Source organism: Phoenix dactylifera, chromosome 3 (assembly GCF_009389715.1).
Source record: "Phoenix dactylifera cultivar Barhee BC4 chromosome 3, palm_55x_up_171113_PBpolish2nd_filt_p, whole genome shotgun sequence".
Classification (NCBI taxonomy): domain Eukaryota; kingdom Viridiplantae; phylum Streptophyta; class Magnoliopsida; order Arecales; family Arecaceae; genus Phoenix; species Phoenix dactylifera.
In genome coordinates this window covers 266941-285863 of record NC_052394.1, presented here as the reverse complement: position 1 = coordinate 285863, position 18923 = coordinate 266941, and the positions used below count along the sequence as shown (strand labels likewise).

Sequence of the window (18923 nt, the reverse complement as noted above, 5' to 3'; positions counted from 1 at the left end):
ATTTGGGAAACATGTAAAATAATCGAATCTCCGGGCCGGGGAGGCAAAGGGAAATCGATTTCAGTTGAAAAACCCCGCCCCAGGAGGATCCCATCTCCCTTCCGTATATATATGGGGGGCTTCCCCCTCCCCCCTCCCCCCTGGACGGCAGCCTGTTCGGCCGGGACGCGTGGTCTCTGTTCGCGCTCCGCCTGCACACACACACACACACACTCTCTCTCTCTCCCACTCTCCTCTCCACCGTCTTCCTGTCCTCCTCCTCCTCCTCCTCCTCCTCTCCCTAATAAATCTTGCTCTCGTTTTCTCTCTCATCAGTCTTCGGGGTTCTGATCGCTCGCGTCGCATCGCCGCCCGCCACCTCCCCTTCCATCCATGGCCATGGCGTCTCTTCTCGAATCCGGCTGGACGGTACTCTCTCTCTATGCTCATCTCGCTCGCATTCTTTGAAGCGCCGTCTCTCAGCTCCAGTGGCTTTGTTTATTTGCTCTTCTCTGCGATCGGATCATCGCTTGTCGTTCTTTTCTTGCTTTTCGCTAAAAAGTTCCTGCGATCTATCTGCTCTTGATATTTTTGTGTTTTCTTGAGGGGATCCTTCTTGGGCTTCCTTGGATGGTCGGCTGTTTTGATTTTGACTTTTGGGATCGTCGTTAGGGTTTTGGAGATGTTTTTGATCGGATTTGGTGCGATTCTTGATGTTACTTTGGCTCTTCTTTCGGTGGATGGTTTTATTAGAGGTCGGAGTTTTTCTCCTTTTTTTTCTTTTTTGTTTTTTTTGGGTTTTGGTTGGTTGGCTTTTTTTTTGGGGGGGGGGCTGGTGTCGAAGGTAAATCGGGTAAACGAATCAGTATTTACTGGCACTGCCCAAACGGTGGCAAATATAAAAGATCATGGTCCTCACCAAGCTGCTGAACGGGAGGCGATATAGTATTCCATCAATTCCGAGTCCAGATTTTCATGTATTTCGAGAAATTTCCAAAAGAAAATAGTCATACTACGGTTGATCACTGGTTATTGATTTGGCACCTTCTAACGTCTCATTCTCATATTATATACATCTGTTTGTTCGTAATGGGCCATGACCTACTTGCTCATAACTCTGTAATGAAATCAGCCAATCCATTAATTCTGTCTTCCCATCTTCAGGGGTCTAGTAGTGATATTGTCTAATTTTGGAAAACATGTCGATGATGTTTGGGATGGCTTCATTTACACGAGTCACAAGCACTGTCATTAGAGCTAAGCCATAATTTTTTGACCGAACAAGATTAATAAAAACACTCTTGTTTCTTTCCCTTGACATAAATTAAGGAGAATAATTCTTTATTTGATTTGCATTGGAACTTTTCTGTACAGTCAGTTTGTGCCAGCAATGTTTGACTTGAAATTGCATGCTCATGAAAACAATGATGAAAATCACATGTGCTGGTGCAAAGTCGCCTAGAAATTGCTATGTTGCTGTTTTCAAAAATTTTAGAATAGTGCTGTAAAAGAAAAATCTAATAAAAGAAAATCAAAAGATTGAAAAGATTTTGTCTGGATTGAGGCGGCTGATGCATATTGCCTTAAGAACGTGATTCGCTCCCTACATGCGGGCCTGCGGCGATCTAGTCCCTAAGGTATAACAACCTAGCTCAGTCCGATCCTTCTTTAACGAGCATGATCTCTGGAAGGTTTGATCTGAATGACTCCTTTAGATGCTCAAAAAGAAAGATTGCGAAAAAGAAAAACAGTAAATGGAAAAGAGAGTGACAGAGTGAAAACAGTAAATGGAAAAGAGAGTGATGGAGTCTGTATCTTAGATTGGGAGAAGAGAAGAGTCTCTCAGGAGATAGACACCAGTGAGTGCATGTGATGCATTTGATATATCCTAGGGTGCTGAACCCAGAGTCAAGATGATGTTTCAGAAACACCATAACCCCTCGAAAATCAACGTAGAGAAGTGTCTGGCAAAAAAGGTATGCGGATCGCGTATGCAATGCGCCCGCACCTTGCTATGGGCACGGCACGTGCGCACGTGTGTTCACCAACCCACTTTCTATTTAAGCAAGAAGACTTGCTTTCAAATATCCGATGTGGGACTAAAAAAGAAAAGTGCTTTAAAATATTTAAACCAACTAAAATTTAGGGGATAAGGTTGGTTCATGTTTTTTAAATTTAAATCTTTTTCAAATTAAAACTCCAACAACATGGACAAGCACGTCCTTAGTATCAATGATATTTAAACAATGTCATCTTTCATATAATCAAATGATCTAACTTGCTGTGTTTATTGGTAATAGCTGTTAGAATGATGGGCTTTCATGATGTTGATGTCATGTTGGTATTTGTTTTTTTGTCCTGAGGTGTTTGCCTAGTTCAATTTCCAAATAACGAGACATGCCCCTACCAAGTACTATGCTTTTCAGACTGCTTTGGAAGAAGGACGTGTTAAGAGTTTGTGTTTTGGCTATGGGAAGATGAGGCTTTTTAAAAAAAAACAAAAAATGTCTTTGAGTGCTTTTTTCTCCTCCTTTTTGAAATGAAGTCCTTTTTTCATCAAAAAAAGAAAGAAGAAATGAAGTCCTTTTATTTTTTGCTCATTTCATCTGCTTTATCCCTTGTATCTAAGCCTCTTGCATATTTTTATACATCGTACATGGGAATTTTACATGTATATGGTAATCAAAAGCTGTGCCATAATTTTTCTCTGTACAAAAATGTGTTGCTTATACTAATGTTGATATTGATAAATATTAAGGCTTTTATATTTTAAAAGAAACATAACATGATGCATCTAAATAATTGCTTATATTAACGTGGTTGTATATTGTTCCCAATGGCTTCCATGACTGTTGAAATACTTGCGATATTTAATTCTAATGCTTATTTACCAATTACCATGTTTATCATTAATTTTGAATATACGATTGCTACTAATATGTATGCTAAAACTGTTATGATTCATTTACTAACATTAACAATAATTCCAAATTGTTATTATAGGAAAAATGCCCTACAAAAGTTTCTTGGTTAACAAGAAATACCAAGGGAATCATTTTGGTCCATGGGGCCCAGTCTAGGTACTTCCTGAGTTCTATGGTGCCAAAAAGCCAACGGTGCAAGCACCACTATTCGTAGGGACCTAGGTACCTGAGCAAGTGCCAGTGGTAACCACGAAATTGACATTGATAGCATAGTCACGTTTCTAATTTCTTGATAGCACATAGACAGCATTGTTACCCCATGGCCTACTTGCATTACGTTAGTGATTCTTATGCAGATTTTCCGAGGTATTTGTGTTAATAATTCAGTAAATTAGTCTACCTGGTTTGAATGACAACAACATGATCTCCTTTTTCCTAGTTGTCTGTAATTTGCATCTGCACTCTTTTCTTGTCACTATTTATTTGAGTGCTTTTAAGACATTAATATGTTGGACAAGTAGCTTTTGCATCAAGTTGCAAAATGCACATCTTTTCTCCATATACTAGCTTGCACATTCAACTTTCAACTACTGGTAGTAGATCCACATGTTTCCAGCAAATTTATAAAGAATCTTGGTGTTTGCGCAAGTTCCTTTTTGCAAGTTCTTGATTGGATGCCAACTGTTATTCACATGGTTAGTTTCTTATCGATCTTTATTTGGTTCTGCAGTATCTGATCACTCATTTCAGTGAATTTCAATTGTCTATCCTGGGCACGTTCATAATACATGAAAGTGTTTTCTTCCTGTCTGGGCTTCCATCAGTATGCTTTGAGAGGGCAGGCCTTTTCAGCAAATACAAAATTCAGGTTTGCTGAGAAATTCCCAGCTTATGTTATTAACTTTTGGTCTGTAAAGTTCAGGATCTCTTCCCCATTCATGTGCACTTGAATTTTGTTCTATCCTATGCTGCAATAGCTAAATCATTATGATGTTATCGTTCCATACAACGGGATAATTATTTCCTCAGGAGAATTGTCTGAACTACAAATTGAAGCACAATTTTTTTCTTGTTTGCTTAGCTTTGTCTTACATTTTGGCTGGTTGTGTTATAAGTTTCAGTATATTGCAACTTTTCTTCTATTTATATTTATTGGAATCACCACTTCTGATAAAGTTCTAGATTCCTTGGAAAGGAGGGGAAACCCCTTAATCAGATTGCAATGCATCTTTTCCATCTTCTTCAGTTCTTGATTTTGAAAATGGAATAATTGTAATTGTTGGCACTGGACCTTTTTTTTTATGGGTACAAATTGATTTCCTGAGTGTCTTCTTTTTCCCCTTTTGTTTCCTTATAGGTCAACTAGATTCTTATCCGTCCATCAGTTGGTTCTACCTTATGTTGCATCTTATCTGTAGTGTTCATCATGCTAGAGTCAATGAGATATTCTACTTCGAGTTTCAACTTGTATATATAGACCAGGAGTTACTTTCACCTATTACCTAAAACATATTATAAACCTGCTGTCTTTTTTAGGAAGTGCAAAATATTTGGCTTTGAGACCTGAAGACTATTTAAAGATGTGTGTGGTTCACACTGGTGGAGATCTCACTATTACAAGCTATCAGATAAATAGAGATCATATACAAGCTATTACTTAGAGATCTCCAAGAAACCCCCCAAACCATGGCCCCCCTTGCCCCCACCCCCCGAAAGTGGAAAAAAAAAATAATGACATTTTGGATACAATCATATGCAAGCTATTGCCTAGAGATCTTGCTGAGAGTTTTTTTTTCATAAAATTCGAAATAGATTTGCCTTTTCTGTTTGGACTATCTGAAATCAGAATTAAGTTGCCCTTTTAATCTGGATTCTCTAAAATCTCAGCCATCAATAAATCATGATTACTGTTATTCCACATCGAAATAAGATTCCACTCTAATCCAGATATTAAGGATTCTGTTACCTAGACAGTAGGTGGTAATTGCTAAGCAATCCCATCAAAATATTGCTCCTATTCCCCCACCCCCAGGGTATGAAGGAATGGATGTGGTGATGCTACAGTAACAGTCCTTATTTCTTTTCCACCTCCCATCTTTGGTTTTCTCCCTCATACATGTCCTCTCACTCTCATTCTCATCCTATTTTTCTTGTGCTAGTATAAGAATGATATCATTTGGTCAATATTTCTTCAAATTATTTTGATGTGTGGTAACTTATTCTCTTTTTTGTTTTGAAAATATTCTTTGTTTTCATCAAAACTAAGACTAGCAATATGAGACTATAGATTGCATCATCAAACTTGCAATCTTGCATGCAATTTATGCATTTGTGGTATTGAAGCTGGGTTAATTAACAATATATATATATATATATATATATATATATATATATATATATATTTATTTAAACAAATTGTCCTCTCAAAAAGAGAATGGTGATTAGCTAAATCATTTACTTGATACAGGATGCATGCTTTCATGTTAATGAACTCATCTAATTGTTAGGCTTCATGTAGGAAAAGTCAATCTCGAAAAATATGCCCAATTGGTATATGCTTAATTTGTAAGAGACATAATATGTATTTTCTAACATTGTATTTCAAAATATTTGATAAAACTTAGATAAATTATTGCTTCTCTTCCAAAATCCTGGTTCCGCCACTGGTGGTTGATGAGAGAGATCTTTATTTGGCTTCCCAAATTACTAACTGTTATCCCGATTAATTCTTTATTCCTATTCTTCCACCTTTTGGACTGATTGTTGCAAATTTTCTTTTAATAATTTTTAACCAAAAATTACAGATGATGTATCAAAGAGGAAATGTGACATATAGAAGCAGAAAAAGAATGGCAGATACTGGAATGGTGATTGAAGAAAGAAAAACAAAGAGGCTGTCGGACATTTGATTAAATATCTCTCTTAAGAAGGATATTATATAAATTACCTCCTGAATGTTGGCCTCCACAGGCTATCTTCTTTTTTACCTCTTCACATGACACTGGTCATGTGGTATCACAGTTCGACTAATTGTTGACGATATAACCATTGTTGGTGGTGATGACTCCATTGCCTCTTGAAGCAGCATCTTTGACAATCATTGCAATTTATAGAGCTTCCTTCATCATTTTGCATGTCTCCTAAAATTGCACTTTCTCCTTAATGGCATCTGTTTTTGGTATAACATAAATTTGACTCTTGTAATGGATGCATATTTAATTTCTCTATTGATGAAACTATGATGGAACTTTGTTTGAAGTTTTGTTCCGTAAAAATGATGATTTCACTAATACATTACTTGGTATAGGCTGGTGGGTTGTCTTGACTTATTTTATGCACCTTACTTTTAGTGCTATGCATTCTTTCATGTCTTCTTATGTGTTTTCATTGGAAAATCAAATTTTCTTCGAAACTGACCCACAGTTCCTGTACTATCTTGTGCACTTTCTTTGAAACTTCAATCATCAATTAGAGTAACAAGTAGCAAGAAACTGTTTTCCTCTCTTTCCTCTTATGCTTTTCGAATGGAACATCAAATTTTCATCCGACATTGATCCATGGTTCCAGTACTAGCTTTTGCACCTTGTTGGGAACTTCAATCATCGATTGGTGTAACAAATAGCAAGATACTGTTTCCCTCTCTGATCCTGAGATTCGGTTTTCTGTTGTTTTTATTGTCTCAAAGGCTGTTTTCCCTCCATACCTTTTCTCTGACAGGGGCTTCACATTTGCCACTCCTATTTCTTTATGTTGAGATAACCAGGGTGCTATTTATAATGTAATAACCTGGTTTTACAATAACAAGCAAAAACTTGTTTTCAGGTTAATTTACTTTATCCAAAAACCAACTTATATGGATGATCTCTTGTCCTTCAATATCTGACAGCATTATACTAAGGGTATTATTCTTGTATTCTACCATGAAAATGTATAAGCATTCATGCTTGGTCATGAACGAGTTAGCAGGTTGCATGTTCCTACTGATTAGATGAACTTTCTTTAACCATGTTGATGTTAAATAGGACTGCTAATAAAATGTTGAAATCTGATTTTAAGTGCTCAGTTATGAAATCCATTTCGTAATGCATCTAGCAGTCTCTGGCCCAAAAATTGTGCAATTAGCTGAAGTCTTTTGAACCTTATAGCAGTCGTTAAGTGACTTGGCATACTTATCTTCCATCTGCTTTTGCATTTTTTTCTTGCTCTGTAACACAGAATTCTTGCTTGCACATTAGTTGATGTCGTTTTGGGGAATAAGTTTGTAGTTGTCCCTATATTAGCTGATCTGACATGCATTCCTCCCCACATTCCATCATAAGTCATGGTTTTAGCATTCACCATTTACACCTTTTTCCTATGAATTCTTTTTGGTTTTATATCTCAATGACCAGACTTTATCTTTGCAGAGAAAGAGTAACACTCCAGATGTACATGGAAAATGTATTATGCGCCTAATCTTCTACCATGTCTTTGTGAATTTACCAGTTATGATCGTTTCCTATCCTGCCTTCAGATACATGGGCCTGAGACGCAGTCTTCCATTACCGCCCTGGTATTAACAGGTTTCCTCTGATATGATGCTCTAGAATCAATCATTCTCCTAGCCAAGCTTCACCTTTTCAAAAATGCCCATGCAATTTTTAGCAGAATCAAAACCCACACTTTGCTGTGCACCTGAAAACATTTGAAGAAGCTAGTGATGTCTCTGTTATATGGCCTGAAATGAATGAGGAAATAAAAAGATTAAGTGCAATCCAAATAGATGGGAGTTGCTTATTGGTTTCAGTTAAGGTTCATGTCATTTATGCTAATCCATGGTTGATTATGTTTTGCAGGAGCGTTGTTCTATCTCAAATACTTTTCTACTTTTTCCTGGAGGACTTTGTGTTCTATTGGGGACATAGAGTACTGCATACAAAATGGCTGTACAAGCATGTCCACAGTGTTCATCATGAGTGAGTAGCACTGCTTCCACAGTTTTTGTTTGCTCATTACTGCTCTCCTTATATGGTACATTGTGCAGACATGCTACACCATTTGGATTGACTTCTGAATATGCACATCCTGCTGAAATATTGTTTCTTGGATTCGCAACCATTATCGGTCCTGCTCTCACTGGCCCTCATCTATTAACTCTGTGGCTATGGATGATATTGAGAGTCTTGGAGACAGTTGAGGTTCATAGTGGTTACCACTTCCCATGGAGCCCTGCAAATTTCCTGCCATTGTATGGAGGGTGAGTTCCAACCTTTTTCCATTTTGATCTCGTAGGTGAGGGTTGTGTGGTTTTCATCACCTGAAACCTGGTTGGCTGATGTTATAGTGCGGAATTTCATGACTATCATCACCGTGTGCTCTACACCAAGTCTGGAAATTACTCATCAACTTTCATCTATATGGACTGGTGAGTATGTATTTTGTGCATGTGCATAATGAAACAGTTAGGTAGCAATTTCCTTAGACATAGTCATGACAACTTGCATTTAGGCCGCCGCTTGAATTTGTGATAAATCACAAGGATGTTCTATGGGGAAAAATTGTCCTGTTATCAGCCCATGTCTTTAAAAGACTGAATGATATTTACTGCTTATAGCATGATCATTCTAATACATCGAAAGTTTTACCTGTTGTAAGGAATATTACCATTTCATGCTAACTGGTTTGAGCATCTTTGTCAAGATCCTATCTCTCAGCCTACTTCCTGTTTAGCCTGACTACTTTAGTACAAGTGATCAAAGATCAAGTTTTGAAATATGGCGTACTGTCAAAAATTATGAGCGGTTTAATTTTAGTAAGTTTGGTTGTTAAAAAAGGTTATTTTTGTTAGCATCCGGAAGATAAATTAGCACAAATAAATTATTTACATGTAAGCTCTAGTGTGTTGGATCCTTAAATTTGTTTACTGAATGAAGTGGGCCTTAAGAGTATCAATATGTTAGATTTCTCAAGTGTTGGGCATGAACAATTATAGAACGTCAGTCACACCATCTAATTTTGATATTTTTTGAGGCTAGTTACATGAGACATTAGGACTTTCCAATACACTATTAATGTACATATACTCTTAAAATCTTGTTATACGGTACATATATATATATATATATATATATATATATATATATATATATATATATATATATATATATATATATATATATATGTATATGTATATATATCTGCAAACAACAATAGAGGCTAACCAACCATGAATAACACAATAAACAAACAGTCGGATATGTTAATCTTCCCATGCAACATTGCCTAGAAGTGCACTCCGTAATAGCCTAACATTTTCTTGGCCATAAAAGTGCATCATGATTGATTCTCACATTAGCGTTTAATTTGGTGCATGTCCCATGCCTTGACTGATCTTTAAGGATACATCCTTGTGGGAACAACTCTTGGTGCATTTCAACAGAGTTTTATAGTTGCTGACTTTGGAACTGACCCTAATCATCAAGATCTAATGGTCATGGTTGTGGTTTTTTGTGACTGCTTGATTCAAGTAAGAAAACTAAAAGGCCACCAGAATCTAGCTTCAACAAATTTGATATCATTAAGCAAATTAATTCAATTATGGGAATTATAACATCATATAAACGTGGACTTTCTTTTCTTCATGTATATCTTTGTGCCATCTTTGCAGGTTCTTCTGTTAGAATGTATTCTTTCCTGATGCCAGGAAAAATTGGCAGTCCTAATTAACATATGCGCTCACACATGCAAAAATTTGCTGGCTTGTTTATATGAATTTTGCTGATTAATCATTTTCAGTTTTAATAGAGTGAGGACACCAATCTTGCTTGTACAAATTTTATATTCAGAAAACATGGTTCCCAGACTATGGGCATGTTCTATGAAAACTGACTTGTTTCAGCTGTTCTCTTCATCCCAAGACTAATCCATTGCATTGGGGCTTGAGAAGCTAGAAAGCATTTTAGATATGTTTTTCAGAGCTGGTATATGCGAGTAGTCTGGGTGCCTTATTTTTTAAAACTATCCTTTTGACCAATCCAACTTTTTGTCACTATCAGGTTGTTCGGAACTGATAAAGGTTATCGGAAGCTAAAAGCGCTTGAGGAGCAAGAAGGAAAACAATGTTAATTAGTGAGGCTTTCTCAAAAATATGCAATGAGGTGTATTCTTTCTAACATCCTGAACTGGTCTAAAAGCATCTCGGAAGTCTAATGTTGTGTCTGATGGTGCAATTGTGAGCAAGGATTATATGAACTTGAGGCGAACTATTTGGTGAGCTCTCTTGTGTCCGTACCGTAGTGTACTGATGAAGTGATGTAGCTGCTTTTTTCTTGATTAGAGAGCAGTGATTGAGTGACAGAAACATGTGTGCTTCCACCTTTTTGGCATACAACGATTCAGGCTCATTGAAGTTTAAAACATGAGCAGTGTTTGCTACCGGCAGTAAATCTTGTCGGCTGTCGCTTTATTTGTTGTATGCGTCCAACAAGCATTTGGGCTGGTGCTACGGGCAGGTGGCTCGGCTCTTGTTCTGGCCTCAGGCGACTGTATGTATGTATTAGAGCATGGGGAGTACATGCGAACATCAGTTGCGGAGGTTTGTTGTGAAGGTGTCCGGTCCTCTCCGGTTTGGTATCGAAGCGGAGAGGCCAAGTTGGGACCTACACGGTACACTGCTTTATGTACCGTATAGGGTTTATATAATCATGACTGTCCTGCCGGACATGGACAGCCGTGATGTGATCAACCAGATCCCCAGTTCAATACCGAACTGAAGAGGATCCCAACTGCTTATGAAGAGTGCTTGATGGATACTACAGTAAAATTATTAGTTGGGGGAAGATGAGTTGGCGATAGAACTAGGGAGCTTGAGGAGCCATCAGCTGCTTTTCCAGCACGAGATTTAGATAATGATGCTCCATCCCCAGCTGTGAGGTGGCCTACTCTTGCGTAGCTTCGGCATTTTCACTTTGTTTAGCTGTTGGCTAGGCGGGGATTAGAAATGTTGGTGCCACGAACGCTTGTGGAGGCCAGCCCTGCTGCATGTCAATCTGTTATGTTCAGTCGTGGTAAAATGGGTCAAAAGCGCGCTAGGTGTCGAACATTTCTATGGCATTATCGAGTAGTTCTAATCCATGATTGCAGACAGGCCAACGCATCCAAGTCAGGGTGCAGGTTTGGCCTGTTCCCAGCACATTTCGATGGCTTATGGCATATCTATCCAGACCGAGGCAGATTGGTTGTGGCTATATTGTCTCGTATGATATTACCATAGATGGTAGAATTTTTATCCATAGAGTTTTGAAAAATAAAACTTTCACTAATAGAGTTTTTAATAATTTTTTTTTTAACTATTTGTTAACTATATTTTCGAAGTGCTGTAAAAGTTTAAAACATCTATTTGGTAGCTAAATTGATTTTTTTTAGTATCAAAAAATATCCAACTACGAGAACAATTTAGCTATCATTAGTTGGGAGCAGGAGAAGAGACCGTTCCCAGCAATTCCTCCATCAACCGACATAATCTGTCCGGTGATTTATGAAGCAGCAGGCAAAGGAATGCCTCCAAAGGTGAAATATCCCCTGGCTCTGCAATTCGTTCAGGAGGCGTTCGACACTGTCGGATGCCTATGCATTTCCCTCATAAATGATCTGCAAAGCTACGTTAAGAGATAAGATTAGAGCATATATATTGCATCGGCCACTCCATTACACACAGGAAAACACGAAAGGCTCATATTAAACCAGCCTAAGAACCTGCTGGGAGCTATTTAATACTGTTAAAATTTGCTGCACGTCCGTCACACACAGTTGTAACCTTATCGAGAAAGGAAACATAATAAAGAAGACGGCCAGAGCATCCACGGAGGAGACTTGGTGTTATCTGATAGTCCCTAGAAAAAAAAACCATTTACAGACATTCCTCCATCAGCGATGATGACCTGCCCGTTTATGTAAGAAGCAGCGGGTAGGCAAAGAAATGCTACCAAAGATGATACTTCCTCTGGCTCTCCCACTCGCCCAAGAGGGGTTCGATGCACAAACCTTTCCATAAATTCCTCATCTTTGATCACCTGGGAAGAATCACGAAACATATAAACAAACATGTTGAGCAAGAAGCTTATAACGTTTGCAACAGTATAAGAATATAAAATAAGAGCTCGCAAAAGCAATTGCACTTGCGGCAATTTTATCACATGCATAAACCCACAGGTACAAGAAAATTCTATGATTTACCATGAAGCAGTGTGAAATCATGTAAATTTATCATGTTATGGTAAAAGAGGGGAGCACCCTTCTGCTCACCAAAATCAAACAAGATCCTGGATATCATGTGGATGCATTTGACTCAAGGCCGGCCTAACCCTTAGGCTGGCCCAAAGAAGGTCCACTGTGAGTTCACCTAAGGCCGGCCCACTGTAGGGAAGACCTTAAAGACAAAACGACCTTAGGCCGCTCCTGATTTGACTTGCACGGTATCAAGCAAAGTTGCAGAAAATCACAAAAGGTTCAGAACAAGAAATTCAAATATGGTCTAAAACATACTTCCTTCCGGAAGATGTAACCCCTTATGGATGAAGATCTGTGCTATGGTCAATAGTTGCAATGATGACCCATCTGCATCTCCTAACTCATACATGTACTGGTATGTCATATTCCCAAATTATATATACCATGTATTCGAAGCAGATGTAGCCATCAACACATAAGACAACTGAACACTGAATGGGAATACAAACCAGGCTTGGCGAACTGTCACAGCTAAAGATGCAGGAGAGGGACAAGAAAGAATATAAATAATAAAACAAAACCATGGCCTCTAATTTGAAAAAACAATGTAACAGTCCAGGCATGATTCATGACTGTATGTTAAATGAATCATGATGAGGTAACTATCTATAGATGCCCCTTAGGATACGACATAAGTTCTTAATACCAAAACTCATTTTGATTAGACTTAAATTAAGGTTGAGAGTGGTATTATCATGGTCATTTTAAGTCTGCAAACAAATAACATGGTCTAAGCAGTACTATAAAAGTGCAGCCCAATGCACGAGGCTCCCGCCATTGCATAGTCTGGGGAGAGTTGGATGTACACAGCTCTACCCCTGCATGTGGAAAAGCTGTTTTCGTGTTCCAAGTCCATGACCTTCAGATCATGATGGAGCAACCTTTCTTTTATGCCAAGGCTCAACCTCTTGTAATTAGCATTGTCTGATAAAATATTTATACATCTTTTTTGAGAGAAATCAAATATTTATATATTAAATGAACTGAAATGAGAGGAATAAACTGACAGAAAATAATTTATAGTATTCTAAAAAGTCACTTGCCCTTCTAACAAAAAGCCTCAAGTCTCAAACTCTTGAGTTCGAAACTTCTGTGATTGTCGACTTCCACATTTCCTCTTCAATTTAATCTAGGAGGATTCTTTGGTGATTCAACTAATGACAATTTCAAGAGTTATCATTGAATGTTCAAAGCTATTTGTGCATGACATATGGTAGCAATCACAATGAATCCAACAATGGTATCAAGAATCAGTTTCCACATTCCAAATCACATTAACAATTTCTACTATTTCTCAAATGACAGTACACTAAAATTTGAATCCTCGCAAACATTAAGCTACCGGTTTGAACAAGAAACTATGATAGTATCTAATATATAGTCGCTTGAAGTGAGAGCAGGGGCTGATTTGGGTGCATCAAAAATTGGTAGGAAATTGATGTGCCCAGGATGAACTATATATAAACAAACCTTCATGCAACAATGAAGTCGTATGATTGCATGATATGTAATATTAAAAAATGACAAAAAAAAAACTATGCTAAAAACCAATTTATACAACAATAACCCCAATAAATGATATTCACATGAAAACACTTTGAAGCATCCAACATTGCAATTACGCTAAGGCATGAAAAGTTTCAAAAGTGTAAATACCACCTAAGGCAGATGGATCTTACAATTACGCTCCAATAAATTTCACTTGAACAATCATAAATATTCCCATCAAACATACTCTCAACATTGCTTCCTTGATTTCACAATCTTTCGGTTGTACCCATTTCTCAAATACTTTTGGACAACATTGGAAATCCATTTTACCTAAGATAGTTCTGTCTGAATATTCATTAGCACATAAAATAAAAAAAGTCATAATTTTGCCCTTCCAAACCCGTCTTTCTAAACTTTCTAAATAATTAACTTATCTTGCATTAGTCATAGTATACTTGCAACTCCATATTTATCTCCTTATCGGATATCCAATTCTCTAGATGAGATTAATTTTTAGCCTCAGCTCTTGAGCAGGTTTAAGCTTCCAGCAATGTCTATCTAGATTCAACCAATATATCTAATATAGTTCACAATTACCCTTGTTCTTTAAGAATAGATCAATGGTCTCTCCATTCTACACTAGACCCTTTTTATTCACCAAGCTTACTTTCTTAAATAAGTTCCATATCTCCATATGTAGTCATTGCTGCCGATCAAGAGTTGCATGAGAAGAAATGGTGAGGTTGCTTAAGAAAAGCTGGGGAATGCCTATTTGATTTGATTTCCTATTTGATTGCCAATTCAAGGAAATTACATAAGCCTACTTTGATCATATAAATAAATGATCCAATTAAATGAAGTGCATTTTGACTTACTAGCTTCATCTACACTGAGGCTAGTGTATGTAAGAACATTACAAATTTTGGTTCATTGTTCTAAAGTTAAATCATCATTAACTTTTATCAGATATTTATCTAATCTGAAGATTCAAACCAGGTTGACTTGTGGCGACTCCAATTGTAATAGTGGACTGAGTGTGTGAAGCAAGAGGTGCTTCACAATTGCTATATCTAAAGAGAGGCTATATACAAAGACCATAGCCATGACCAACAAAACATATGCCAATCATTCAGTCTATAAATTAGAATCCAATGTGGTGGAAAAGAGCTCTCTTGGACAGAAAAATTATGTGAAGATTAGTTCATAGAATGCAAAAATACCCAGGTTTTGAAGAAACTACATAGCAAGCATAAATACAATAACCAGAGATAAACTTACATTTTCCACGAGTGAAGTCCTGATGTACCACGGTGCAACAGAGTTGGTTCGAATATTGTCTTTTGCCCACTCACATGCAAAATTCTTTGTCAATTGATTAATTGCCCCTGAAAGAAACAGACAGGAAAGGGGTAACTATAAGGTCAAACACCATAACTCTCCTGTTTTGCATAATGAAGGAAATGGTATGGCCATATTTTGCTATATATGATCTTACCTTTAGTCGCTGCATATATGGTTCCACTAGGTACAGCAACCACACCAGCAACAGAAGAGATGAAGACAATACTTCCCCTCCCTGATGCTTTTAGAAGGGGATGTGCAAGTTGGCACAAATGGAAAGCAGACTCAAGGTTGGTAGCCATAACGAATGAGTATTCCTCTGCAGTATATTCAATTGTCTTTTTCCTTATATTTGTTCCAACATTATTTATCTGAAAAATGTATATAAGAAAAAGAAGACATTATTAGACATATAAATAGAAAACAAATACCTGAAAGCACTAAAGCATTGGGGTTATTCACAAAATGCATGATCAGTATGGAAACTATTACTGCTATCGCATTAGGTTCAGAAACACTGATACTGAAAGTTTGTTTATCTGTTGCATCAGACAGGAAGAGCATATGTCCTCCCTCAATTCATCTATATGATAGAAATTAGTTAATGGAATTATAAGAATGAAAGAGCCAAACTAGCACAAATTTCATAAAAACAGTTGAAAAAAAGAAGCAATTAACACCAACGATGATGGAAGAAAGCAAATACAGAGGTCATCGTATACAATCGTTGCAGTGTGGAGTCAAATCCAGAATTCACAAGAATTCTATGAAGTGAAATAGCCATCCATGAAATGTAGGATATCCTTCCTCTCATTAAGAATATAATAATAGCCAACTCATCACATTAGACTAAAAAATAATTAAAAAAAATGGGATAATTTGTTGTAAATAACTGATTTATCTATGGAGGACAGAAGTACGAATAGACACTGTTAATATAAGCAGAATTAAAAACACCATACAGAGATCAGAGATGATTAAATCAACCATACAACATAATATAGTTAAAACATCTGCTGTACATTAATTGCATCAAGAAAGATGTATTTTAACTGAAACCAGGACCAAGTCTGGGACAAACAACTACATTAGGAAAATAACTTTTATGCCACAATCTTACTCATTTCGAATTTTTCTGGTTTAAAATTTCATGATCCTACAATATCCTATCCACAAGAGCAAGCATAAGTACCATATAGTGTTAAAACCAATTACTGGAACAACTATTAGCTCCCGCTTATCTCATTGCCCCTGGGCCTTGGGTTAGACTATATGTCAGAAAAAAGACTATACAGACACAAATTATGAACAGTTTGGAGGGAAATGTATCTCATCCATTGGTAAACCCCAACAGCTTGGAAATTAGGAGCGAAGCAAGCAGATGAGAAGAGAGGAGTCACTGCAGGGAATCTCCAGATAGCAGAATCTTTAAAAAATTGGGGACTTAATATTCAGCATTCCAGTTTCCATGGCATGAGGCATTTGGTTGTCACCCCAATCACTAAACCTTTTGTCTCACTCCTGCTACCTAACTTTTCACCTTCAATCTATATGGGTAATCTGGCAGTCAAGATATGTGGGCATCCAAGCAGGCTTGAACGTTGCAAAGGAAACATCAACAATCCTAGAATCTCTTATGGTCAAGACAAGTAAGTGGTCTTGCATGAAACAATTTTAAAATTTCAATATCAGATTCTATATGCCTGCTAAACTGTGATATCCAGGGTATGGATTCCAAATTTTGGGTGTTTAAAACGGTAAATTGTGGTGGGCAAAGAAGGCCCATATGAGGGACAATAGGACCAGCAAAACCAAAGTTCTAATAACATGAACTATCAATTAGACCAGCAGCATGATAATAGGGGAAAAAATCAAGAGTTTACTTGATGTAAAGTTGGACCTACCACGTTAAGTTAAGAAGAAGCCGATGCGATTACTGTTTGATGTTATGCAACATAGTAACTGTTCCATGTCTTGCAGTCATGAAGTGTGATAGTGTCCAATATGCCACCATAAGTAGTAACAAATGCAAACAGCCAAATTAAACATTACTTCCAAAGGTTTAGCTACCAAAACCTCAAACTTGCATAAGAACTTTTGAAGGTTTAGCTACCTAAAACTTCAACTACCAACCATACCAAGCTTCAAATAATGAAATTTCACCAGTATTTTGTTTTCCGACCTTTGGACACTTGGAAGTTGGGACAACTCCAAGTAGGACTAAGTTTGAGCCCATTGCGATGCTCCAAGTGGTTCGCCTAAACCACAGCCATCCAAATATAAAGCACTCAAACCAACCGAAAATAAGTCTGAATGATTTACCACTTGTATGTGTCAAGTAAAATTAACATGTGCCCTGGAACAATAGTATCTTGGGCACAGATGATGCAGAGCATTGTGTTCAACAATTGAAAGATCTATCGGTGTATGCCACCATTAACATTGAATTTCAGCAGCTTCAAAGATTGACCTGTTGATTCAATCAAAAAAAAAAAAAGAAGATTGACCTGTCGATCCAATTTGCTCCATTCTTGGATTCACTAAGAACTACACCAATTGGTTAGCTAAATATTCCAGAAAGCTACTCAATTAGCCTTGTGTTATAAGCCCTTGCATTTACTCCTTCTAGTCCCTTTTTGAAGCTCACGAAAAGAACTGAATGGAATGTGCAATCCAAACAGAGTGGGTCTTTCTTTATCTAAGTTCAGGAAGATCATCATAAGATGCTTTACAAACAGAGATCAAATTGTACCGCGCTTCATCCACATGAACCATTATTCATTCGGTCGAACATGTTTTTAAGCTATTGAAATTACTACTGAAACCGACCTCATTTCCGCAAGCAGCTCTCTGTCTGCGAAAACTTGGTCGAACACAAAGAACAACCCCTATATCGCCTCCAAGAACCACATTTCGGCCTTATTATCCAAAAGGGAACAGCACCAGCCCTAGTCCAGGTTTTTTTTAGATGGAAAAATGGAGGAAGTGAGAAACTTCCCGGAATCTTTATTAAGAACTAGTCCATGTTATACCAACAATTCGAGAATATTGCATTCTTGATCATGAATTCCCTCAGGCCATTATTTCTCAGTGGAAGTGTCGATTATTAAGAACAGATAGTAATTAGTAACCGTGCACAAAAAGAGAAAGATGAATGCAAACTAAAGAAATAGACAGGGCGAAGAAGAAGGTTACAAGAAAAGATGATCGAGAGAGAGAGAGAGAGAGGAGGTTGATGACCAGGATGTTGAGCTTGCCATCGAAAAGAGAGGAGACTTTGCGCATGAGGTCGTCGCGCTGGTCGGGGACGGAGAGGTCACAGACGGAGCCGGTGACGCGGAGCCCCTGAGCCTCCCATTTGTTCAAGCACTCGCTCAGCTCCCCTTCTTTCCGGGAGCACGTGTGCACCGTCGCCCCCAACCCGGCCAGTTCCTCCACCACCGCGTGCCTACCAAGACAACAACAAATATACAAGGACGAGATGAGGGAGGTAACGGGAGAAGGAAGAGAGGGAGGTGGAGAGAATAAAAAAGAAAAGAAAAGAGACCCGATTCCTCTGGTGCCGCCGGTAACGAGAGCCGTCATGCCCTGGAGAGACCATCGACCGGGTTTAGGGCCGCCGCTGCATCCCACCACCTCTCCCATCCCTCTCTTTCTCCCTCCCTCTCTTTCTCCCTCTCACGGGTCCTTTGCGGATTGAATCCGAGTGGTGCAAGTTGTGCGAGCACGGATAGCCAGCTGCCAAGCTAAACGGAGGGCTCTCGTAAGATCTCGCAATATCACATGTTTGGGAGCTATCAGAAGTAGTTGGAATTCCGCACATCGTGTCGAGATAACCTCTCCATGTCATATTACATCAGCGGAAGGGCTCCGGCAGCTGGCGACATTTGGAGTTTCCATCCTGCTCCGATAGTACTTTAT

The 18923-nt window shown here is 38.0% G+C and overlaps 2 protein-coding genes across 2 annotated transcripts; one reads left to right on the top strand and one right to left on the bottom strand.

Moving 5' to 3' along the window:
* Positions 1 to 122: 122 nt before the first annotated feature.
* LOC103715683 (very-long-chain aldehyde decarbonylase GL1-8-like) lies at positions 123 to 10322 on the top strand. The gene is made up of 7 exons (XM_008803404.4): positions 123 to 408; positions 3634 to 3771; positions 7310 to 7455; positions 7739 to 7858; positions 7927 to 8139; positions 8227 to 8307; positions 9938 to 10322. Exons 1-7 carry the CDS (start codon positions 373 to 375, stop codon positions 10005 to 10007), a joined length of 804 nt encoding a protein of 267 aa, XP_008801626.1. The 5' UTR covers positions 123 to 372; the 3' UTR covers positions 10008 to 10322.
* Positions 10323 to 11593: 1271 nt separating this feature from the next.
* LOC103715682 (tropinone reductase homolog At5g06060-like) lies at positions 11594 to 18923 on the bottom strand. The gene is made up of 5 exons (XM_008803403.4): positions 18550 to 18923; positions 18243 to 18450; positions 15157 to 15373; positions 14940 to 15046; positions 11594 to 11953 (listed from the first exon to the last, which is right to left on the bottom strand). Exons 1-5 carry the CDS (start codon positions 18645 to 18647, stop codon positions 11774 to 11776), a joined length of 810 nt encoding a protein of 269 aa, XP_008801625.3. The 5' UTR covers positions 18648 to 18923; the 3' UTR covers positions 11594 to 11773.